Consider the following 10,631-nt stretch of genomic DNA (forward strand, 5'->3'; position numbering starts at 1 on the left):
CACCGCGCTCACTTTATTCCTCGACATCAGTTTGAAACAGTTGTGCTATCATGAATAATGGTGGAAGTGCCTTAAGGCAGAAGCCGAAACTACATCTCTTATATATAATAGTACACATATATTGTTGAATAAGTAGTGGCTACGACAAAGGGGCAGAACTCCAAGTCTTCCTCACAAGTGGCGATCGCTCATTCAAGTCGAAAGTTCTAGTGTCCATGATAGACTGAGACGCTGTCGGAGGGTGAACACAGATGGAGCAGGGACGAATTGTCCCAATAGAAACTAAAATACCAAAAGGAAAAGCAACAATCAAACCTCACAACTCAACTTGCTAATTTTTGTTTTTGTTTTGTTTTTGTAAAGGAATACTAAGAGTTATTTTAAGATGTGGTTTTGTTATATCAGGTAACCATGTGATAAGGTCCATTGTATATGTGATACTTCCACACTGTGCGCAATTTGTTTTCAAAATTAAAATATGTGGAAATAGTGTCTGTGAGATATCAATGCGGCCACAGGCGCTAGGGTCACTTATTTTCGATATTGTTAAGTTGTTATGGTAACAAAAATGGGCCTCTGGTTGATTTTTTTTTTGATAATGTCAATTCAAGGTGATGAAAATTGATACGTAAGATCTATGGGTTATGCCGAATAGAAATTAAATGCTGTAGCTGTGATTACAACAAAATTAGGATATTTGGATTTTTTTTCTTTGAATTTCATTTTGGGTAAACCATAGTAGCAAATACTATAATATATCATGGACACCCCGGGTCTCCTTGCCAAATACATGGGTTTAATATTTACAAAAATGAAGAAAACAAAGCATTATATGCTCTATTAAACAGATACAAGATAAAAAGTACATAAAAGGTGTCGCACCTGGAAACTTAAATACGCAATTTCCATCAGATAACTACGATGGCCCGTTTGAGCCTGTCAAATTACAACTGCCTGATTAAATAAGTTGTACATTTATAAATTGACAAAGTGTACATGACCATTTACTCTTAAGTAGTTGTACATTTATAAATTGACAAAGTGTACATGACCATTTACGGTGGGCAGGGCAAGGTATCGGCGTGAGTTATTGAGAGACTGGTGAATAGGGAATGTTAGATTCCAGTCTTGACCTTTGGTTCAGCTTTCATTAATATTGCAGCGATAACGTAACAAACAATTAAGCGCAGACCACGTCCCCTCGTTGTTTTCCGTATTACAGACAATTTCAGGGAATTTCGAACTGATGATAGCCTGCGTTTTATTGTTTGTCACGTTATCGCTGCAATATGAATCAAGGCTGAACCAAAGGTCAAGACTGGAATCTAAAATCCCCATTCACCAGTCTCTCAATAACTCACGCCGATACCTTGCCCTGCCCACCGTAAATGGTCATGTACACTTTGTCAATTTATAAATGTACAACTTCTAAAGAGTAAATGGTCATGTACACTTTGTCAATTTATAAATGTACAACTTATTCAATAACATAGTTGTAATTTGACAGGCTCAAACGGGCTATCGTAGATAACAGTATGATAGTTTATAGCACACTGTAAAATACTTACAATACTTGCATTGATTCATCGATACGTAGATCCCTTTCAAGTGAATAAAAATGGTAGTAAAAAAAACAAAAAAACAAAAACAAAACCAGGGTAGTAACAGGCATTGAATCACATACATATATCCATATTTCGTATTAATTATTTCCCTTGATTACATACTCATGATTTTTTGTAGTCTCCATTGAAATCACGTGGATTTCCCCTGGTAAACTCTGGTTTCACGTATATGTGAAAGGCGTCACACTATTCACAGACAAGCATATGGAATAATAAAGTTTATATGTACATGTATTATGTTTTGGATATCAATTGTAGTAAAATTCGTATCGGAAAGCCGTAATGTATACATTTGATCGTACATGTACGTCTCAAAATAGATACGAGTTAAAATAGCCCACACTACACTTGTCCTGTACGGTGTTTACTCACTCGGCGTCCTTAGTAACGGGTAAACACTCTCCGTCAGTCACTGTAATGTTTGGTCAGTTTAAATCAGGAAATACCCTTGTCAATTCCCCGATTATATTTCAATGTCGTCACACAAATTGCTCAACACCATTTTATTATAAGAAAATTGGAGACCTCTTTATTATTCTATCGACTCCACCCTGATATGACAATACATGTAGCTTTACTATGCCCGGTTAAAAAATGCTATGTACACACGTGTATACGGGAATATTGATTAAAGGTCTGGTCAAAAATGGGAACGGAGTCCCGTATGAGGTCAATATGGGAATACCATGAAATAACCAACAGGTGTCATTATATTGTGAGTGAGATTAACCTGGCTGGGAAAACCTCGATCCGGGGGCTACTGTAGATATATAAGTACGTACATGAACGACACCCTTAGAAAGCCACACACAGTGTTCGTAAAAACACAAGACAGAGAAAATGCCACCAAAGAAAACATCAACGACGAAAATGGCGGCCAAGCCTACCACTAAAGTTGCTGCTACTGGAGGGGCCAAAGGTGCAGGGGCTGCAAAAGGTGCAGGGGCCGCAAGGGGCGCCGGGACTGTGAAAGGGGGCGGAGCAGCGAAGGGCGATAATGCACCACCACCCGCGAGCAAACCTGTCGAAGGTAGGGTATAAAACATAGCTAACACATATATGAATAGAGATATAATTAAAATTTTGCACTAAAATTAAATCGTCTATAAATAGTGATTTTCAATTCGGTACATTTTTTATTTATATAAGACTAAAACCTATCCTATCAAAAACCTCTGTACAAATTAATACCAGTGCTTAGAATTATGTCCCAAATGGTTAATTTGAACACGACTGTGCTGTACCTCTGTACCAAGGTCAACTGGCTACAAAGATCATTTTTGTCACTTTTGTGGTCGTTATATACAGGTTTGACAATCCAGGAAAAATCTACATTAGCGACCACCTCTGTAAATAGACCATCTGGTTAATAAAGCCACCTTCTATGGTCCCAAATTACCAAATCAATACAACTTGTGTATAACGACCAACTGGCAATAAAGTGCATTGTCTTTCTGTCCCTTGGGTGGTCTTTGCATGTATATATGTATGTTATGCATCTGTCTATCAACCCACTAGTGCTCACACATATTACTTATTACTTGTACATAGATCTGAAAAATTCCAAGATATTCCTGAAAAGGCAATTAAGTTTATTCTCCGTCGCGAACAATTCCAAGTCTTCTATAAGTACAACGTATGAGGTCTCCATGTAGTACATACAGGCATACACATGTCTGTAATTACTTTCGTTAAATATCTTGATAACTTAAAACAGCTACTTTAATTTTTAAAAACCAATAAAACGAGATCGATAAAAGCAAAAGTTATTACTACGTTAATACTACATGTCATCATCTCCTGAACAAAGTCTGTACATGTATGAATAACTGCGCCAGACGGAAAACAGGAAATGAAAGTTTCATTATACGCAAAAGCTGGTGTTGTAACCTCATCTTAGGCCATCGATGTATTTTCTATATGTATTAATGTTATTTAAAAACCTATATATAGTGGGCCTTATACTAAAATTCTGCCTGCAGTGATTGAAAGCAAAACGTGAACAATTTTATCATAACATTAAAATGAACAATCGAAATAAGAACAATCGAATTACCGACAACCCTACGGAAAGGAATCATAGTTTGTCCAAAAACAAATTCCTGTACCATTGGCTATGAGTTTGTGTCCGATCTATGATGTTTAGGTTGCAATTGTAGCCAACTGTTTCAGTAGGTTTTGATATCATACACGGGGTCCGGTTAAAGTCATATATAGTCCATGGATCATTTCTTGAAATTTATATATATATATAAATAAATGTTTGCATTTATAGGGTTTTATCTACCTCGAAGTGATCTATGGATACAGCAAATCCACATGTAGTTAAACGGTGACTAATTCTTAGATCTACGTATACGTATGTAGTTATTTAGTCAATGTATTTCACAACCATGATCATAGACCATTTTTATATTTTTTGGGGTTTTTTATATAACAAAAAAGATAAACTTCATACTCTATATGCTGAATACGTGATCTATGGACACTCTGATGGGTCCAAATATAATAAACAACTCCATGTGTATTTCATAGTGTACGTTATAATCAGCGCATGTCACAAAATAATGCACCAGCTACCATTGACTTTATTGCCATCAACTGATCTCCACATTATTTTTGTATGGATACGTAACTTGCTGCACTATGATTTTTCTTCAGAACCACCAAAACCTGTGCGGTTGCCGGAAATAGAAATGTCCATAAAGTCTATTCCAGACTTTTTACTGTCAGATAAAGATGAAATTATCAAGAAATCGCCAAGGTAATAAATACACAGTTTATTTTTTTTATGTACAAGTTACATCATTCCTCTAGTTTGAGTGAAACCATTAACTAATGCTTTTCATTATTTTGCGTGTTAAAATGTATAACCATATATTCATTCTCGGCCTCATAGTATAGTCTCACAGATTGAAGCACAAGAGGGAAATTTTATATTGGAAAGTTGTTTATCATTAGAAAAGCATTTGTATTTTTACTGAATTTCATAAATAAAACATACACACACAAACACGGTAGAACAAATCAGCTATCTTCATTTTTCGTTATTGTACTTCAGATGGCCTTACATTGTGAATCCCTCGGGAGTTCTCAGTACGTTTATAAAATACCGGAACGTCAACGTTCTCCGAGTAATGGATCAACATGAGATGGAAGCAGAGATGATTCGGAAGGCATTACTGGGGGCGCTCAGGTATTGAACAGTTGAACTCTTAAACAATGTTCTGAGATTATGTATCCCGTATAAATTAACTTAATTTCTATAACTTAAACAAACAGATAAAAGCGCTCCATTTTAATCTAAACAATACTCATGGCAGCGAATATTTTACAGTCAAAATTAAATAAGTATTTCCAAAAAAATTGTTGGGAGTATCTACCGGTAGGTTAATATGTCAAAATATCGACCCACATTAGAGAAAACAAAAAAGTTGATGAACATTTTTTGAGATTCGATTGAGCCAGTAATGAACGATATAAAGTGGATTCATTTTGTCTGTAATATATATTTTGATTTTTAAACAAGTCTTTACTTTTCAGGTATGGTAAACCTTTCGTCATTGACTTGGAGGATAGCGGCGATTTGTTCAAAGCAATGATCACATTCCTGAATAACATTCTACCCGACCTGAGCGAATTGCTCTTCACAAAGAAAGTAATGGAAGAGGAAAAGTGAGTAAAGAACATTGTTTTAAATCAAACTCGAGACACTATTATCAGTATTTAGCACATGCTAATAGATATACATGATATCCCTACTTCGTTTGACGTTATCTTTATTGTGTGAATCTATAAGACATGCATTAAATATAAATTTGTCAATGAAGGATTTTCCTTTATTTTGAACATCTCTTTTTTTATTCACAGTATCGATAAACTGATCAGGAAAAATGATGACGAAGATTACCAGCGATCGATCGCTTTCCAAACAGACAGTTTTTCCTTCGCGGTTCTCACAAAAAAGATAGAAGTTTCTGATGACGTAAAAGAGAAGATGTTTGTTGTCAGAGCAGAATAAAGACACCACGTGACAGACTAACTTATTTTCATTTCAGAATAATTTATTGTCAAATGTTAAAGACAGTCGGAATTGGGCAACATTTAGCGGTGCTATATGGACTTATATGATTTGATTTAAAGAGGACACTGCAGGGTTATTATGTTTCTTTTACATAACTATCATACAATGTACAACACTTCCCACTAACCATACGGAGGGGAAGGCTATTCCTATAAATGTTAAATAAATCACTTCGTTAATTTTTTTTTGAATATGTACAATTTATATTTATTTATTATTCAAATGTTTAATAAAATTATCAATCGAACCTACAGTCTTTAAATCATTAATGGGTACCGATTGCATCATTCTTTACGGCAGTATACAAATACTGTAAATACATGTATATGAAATACATGTATAACATTTAAAAGCATTTATTTAAGGATTTTCAGCCAAAAGCTTTAGTTACAGAATAGGTAAAACTTACCATAACATATATTGCATTGCAATTCCCGTTTTTTTTTTAAATATGCAGACACCGTATGTAAACTATAAGAAGCCAAAACAAGAGTTAATACAATAATGTATTAATTAGCTCCAATACAACCAACCGATCCTTACATGACAAGCAATTCGTGGAATTTCCATCCCCCCGCTTTCAGAACACATAATATATTATTGAGGTTTGATTTAACCTTGGTTGAAACATGAAAAAATAAAGTGAAGTCTTATTCGGAAGTAAGATGTTTTAGAACTTGGCTATGCACCTTAAGGCATTTAACTTTGTTACCAAGTTTTAACAATATTAGTTTTCACATTTCTTAACTATTACGCAGAAACTGCAGAACAATGACATTTGTAGTAAATTAAAGGGTCATAACTCTGATAAATAACATCCGCTGAAAGAGTTGATATAACCTGGCCAGGCATTCAACCTTGTTACCAAGTTTGAAGGTAATCGGTTAATATTTATTACAGTTGTTGCACCGAAGTGGCAGAAACTGACTTTTTTTTTATTTAAGCAAAGGGTCATAACTCCGCTAAATATGGTACGTTGAAAGTCGCGATCAAACTTGGCCGAGTCCTCAAGGCATGTAACCTTGTTACTAAGTTTGAAGAAAATCAGTTTACATTTGTTACACTTATTGCACGGAAATGGCAGAAAATGATGTTTTTAGTAATTCAAAGGGCCATAACTCCGCTAAATAAGGTCCATCGACAATCGCGATCGACCTTTGTCGAGCCCTTAAGGCATTTAACCTTGTTTGAAGAAAGTTTGAAGAAAATCGGTTTACATTTGTTACAGTTATTGCACGGAAACGAAGTGTTACAGACAGACGGACACACAGACGGACCGACGGACAAACCCAAATTAATATCCCCCGTTTCGGAGAAAGCGGGGGATAAAAAGAGGAATATTTTCTCTGCTTTCCCACTCAAATTTCGAATACGATTAGGGAAATTAACATAAATTTGCTTAGAGGAAACGCACTTCAATTGTTAAATTTAATTAGTCACTGTCTGTCATGTTGTGCTCGAATTTGATCCAAAATATGCAGAACGCAGGAACATGAAGAGCCTACAACCTTAATTTGAGAAATTCGAAGCTAGACCTCTAAAGTACTCTCTGTGAAAGTGACAAAATCCAAGATGGCTTCATATCATGATCAGCCTTATTCCTTCTCACGAGCAAAATGCTATTGGCAAATTATAAAGGGACAACGAGAAATCTGCATGCGAAATTTTAGATTCCTTCAAGAAATATCAGTGACAAGCTCCTATTACAAATTTATAAAATTCTAGAATGCTACCTTTCGGCCAGCTTGTTACCGATAGTTCCAAAATTGCAACAGTTATCACCGGGGTCCAGGGGAACCAATGGTTGCATGCTATGCAGCTGCATGGTGGCCATTTTGCTGGCCGATCGGTCCCAAAATGCAATATGTACAACTACTTTTTGTAGGTTCCTAAGGAATATTGATCATATAGCGATATGTGTATATCTGTTTAAACCTCATAGTTATATGGTTTTGAGAAAATTTTGTTTAAAGGAAAATGTTATTCAAATGGCCTTGACTTATGACCTCAATATGTCCTCACCAGCTATTCATCTAAATATATTCTAAATTTACTTAGACACTCTAGCCAAATGGCCATATCAGTTGACCATGGAATAAAACTCACTTACATCACAGATTCAGACAGGACTCAAAGTACTGCAAATACAACGCAGCAGATACAGAAAAAAATGAATGAAATGAAATTAATTTGATGAATTCAGTACTGCCATCAAGTCCTGTTGTATATGACATTTGATACACCAGTCTGGTTTTGTGAACAAAAAAAATCTTAATGATGAATATTAGACCAATAAAAAACAGATGTCCCATTCCCCAGAAAACAGATACTGTACGTCCTGGAAAATCAAGCTTAGTTGAAGGCTTTACATATTTATCAGCAGTCTAATGTCTGGTGGTCGAGTGACCGACTTTGATATCAATTATTTCAAGAATATTTAACTAATGTATATTTTGTTTGACATTCTTCTTAATTAAAATCCCTACATAAATTAAACAATTTCAAGATAAAGAAAGCATTTCAGTTTTATATTCATTAAAAATGAGCTTTTGTCCTACACTCTCGACTCTTGCACAGTTATGTATTATTTTGTATAGTAAAACCATGCACACATGAGGGCAGCCTTATCAATAATCATTTTAAAACATAACTATAATGTACACAGAAAGAAACTCGGATAAGTTTAATTTTAACTCTGAGATCTGTAAGCCTTCGATAGGAATTCCAATTTGTATTGTCATTAACAGTGTTAATGTAAACTGGACAGAGTAGTGTACACATGTAGAGTAGGTGTGTGTATAATCTATACATGTACAGAGGCTGTGTGAATTCCACCAATCAGAAAGCAGGCTTCCCATGACTGCATACACAACATGCAGTAATGGGAATGCCACATTTTGATTGGTCCGAAGGAATATTGTTTGACATTCTTCTTATTTAAAAATCCCTACATAAAATAAACAATTTCAAAGTAAAGAAAGCATTTCAGTCTTATATTCATTAAAAACAAGGACATAGTCATTCAGATCACCCGCCAATGGCGATATCAAAGCTGAAGTAAGTTTGATTGTGGAGACTTATGTGTATGAAAAAAACAGGAAAAAGGAAGTTGAGCTAAAGAAAGATGGAGTATAATTCAAGTAGAGCAGGGCTGCAATTGTTGAATCAGGTATACAGCCTTGACATTTATATTAGACTATATAAACAAAGATGGTTGGAGTTTTGCAAAGTAACATCTACCATTTACCATGATATTTTCAGCAATGTTTCCATGGTAACGGAAAAAGTGCAAAAAATGAAAACCTAAAAATAGCAAAAGGTACTACTAAACCATAAAAAGAATGTGTCTATAAAGTTTCGTGAAAATCTCTGCTGGTTTTAGAGTTATGCTCCGGAAATGAACCTGCTACAAAAATATGATATTTTCAGCAATGTTTCTATGGTTACAGAAAAAAGCACAAAAAGTGAAAACCTAAAAATAGCAAAAGGCTCCACTAGACCATAAGAACAATGTGTCTATGAAGTTTCATAGAAATATCTCTGCTGGTTTTAGAGTTGTGCTCAGGAAATGATTCTTACACAAAAATATTATATTTTCAGCAATGTTTCCATGGTTACAGAAAAAAGTACAAAAAGTGAAAACCTTAAAATAGCAAAAGGCACTACTAGACCATAAGACTAATGTGCCTATGGAGTTCCGTGCATATATCTCAACCGGTTTTCCAGTTATGCTGCGGAAACGAACCTGGTACAAAAATATGATATTTTCAGTAATGTTTCCATGGTTACGGAAAAAGTGCAAAAAATGCAAACCTAAAAATAGCAAAAGGCACTACTAGACCATAAGAACAATGTGTCTATGAAGTTTCATGGAAATATCTCTGCTGGTTTTAGAGTTGTGCTCCGGAAACGATTCTTACACAAAAATCTGCCGTTTTCAGCAATGTTTCCATGGTTACAGAAAAAGTCCAAAAAGTGAAAACTTTAAAATAGCAAAAGGCACTACTAGACCATAAGACCAATGTGTCTATGAAGTTTCGTGGAAATATCTCTTCTGGTTTTAGAGTTATGCTCCGGAAACGAACCTGGTACAAAAATATATTTTCAGCAATGTTTCCATGGTTACGGAAAAAATGCAAAAAATGCTAACCTAAAAATAGCAAAAGGCACTACTAGACCATAAGACCAATGTGTGTATGAAGTTTAGTGGAAATATCTCTACTAGTTTTAGAGTTATGCTCCGGAAACCATTCGTACGGACGGACGGACGGAACCCATTTGTATATCCCCCGCCAACTTCGTTGGGCGGGGGATAAAAAGGAATTTTTGTCCTACACTCTTGACTTATGTAGGTAAAACCATGAACACATGAGAGCAGCCTTATCAATATTCATTTTAAAGCAATATAATGCACACAGAAAGTAGCTCTGAACTGTTTACTTTTTAACTCTGAGGTCTATTAGTCTTATATAGTAATTCCAATTTGTTTTATCATTAACAGTTTATGTAAGTTGGACAGATGAGTCACCACCAGATGTAGATTTTGTGTACATGTATACAAATGTAGACACAGTTAGGGAGTATTTGTGTGTATATTAAACAGAGGCTGTGTGAATTCCACCAATCATAAGGCAAGCTTCCCATGACTGCATACTGCAGTAAAGGGAATGCTACATTTTGATTGGTCAAAAGGAATATTATTCAATAAATAGGGATTTTATGAATGGAAGTTTATGAATGAAATAGTTTTAGAGGTCACCACTAGATGTCATTGTAGGGCAAGTCCTACTCAGTCCTACACATTATGGTAAACCGGATAGCATTAATACAAACGCTAGTCGCGTTGTATTAAAAGGACTATCAAAATCTGATCCGTTTACATACATGTACATATTTGGTTCAGAAAACATCCATGTGAGCTT

General features: G+C 35.1%; 1 protein-coding gene across 1 annotated transcript; it reads left to right on the top strand.

Moving 5' to 3' along the window:
• Nucleotides 1–2,452: 2,452 nt before the first annotated feature.
• On the top strand, nt 2,453–5,956 carry LOC138314897 (IQ motif and ankyrin repeat domain-containing protein 1-like). Its single transcript, XM_069255511.1, has 5 exons — nt 2,453–2,655; nt 4,287–4,389; nt 4,687–4,821; nt 5,169–5,300; nt 5,496–5,956. The coding sequence occupies exons 1-5, from the start codon at nt 2,466–2,468 to the stop codon at nt 5,644–5,646; spliced, it is 711 nt and encodes a 236-aa protein (XP_069111612.1). The 5' UTR covers nt 2,453–2,465; the 3' UTR covers nt 5,647–5,956.
• The last annotated feature ends 4,675 nt before the right edge of the window (nt 5,957–10,631 follow it).

Source organism: Argopecten irradians, chromosome 2, assembly GCF_041381155.1.
Source record: "Argopecten irradians isolate NY chromosome 2, Ai_NY, whole genome shotgun sequence".
NCBI classification, from domain to species: domain Eukaryota; kingdom Metazoa; phylum Mollusca; class Bivalvia; order Pectinida; family Pectinidae; genus Argopecten; species Argopecten irradians.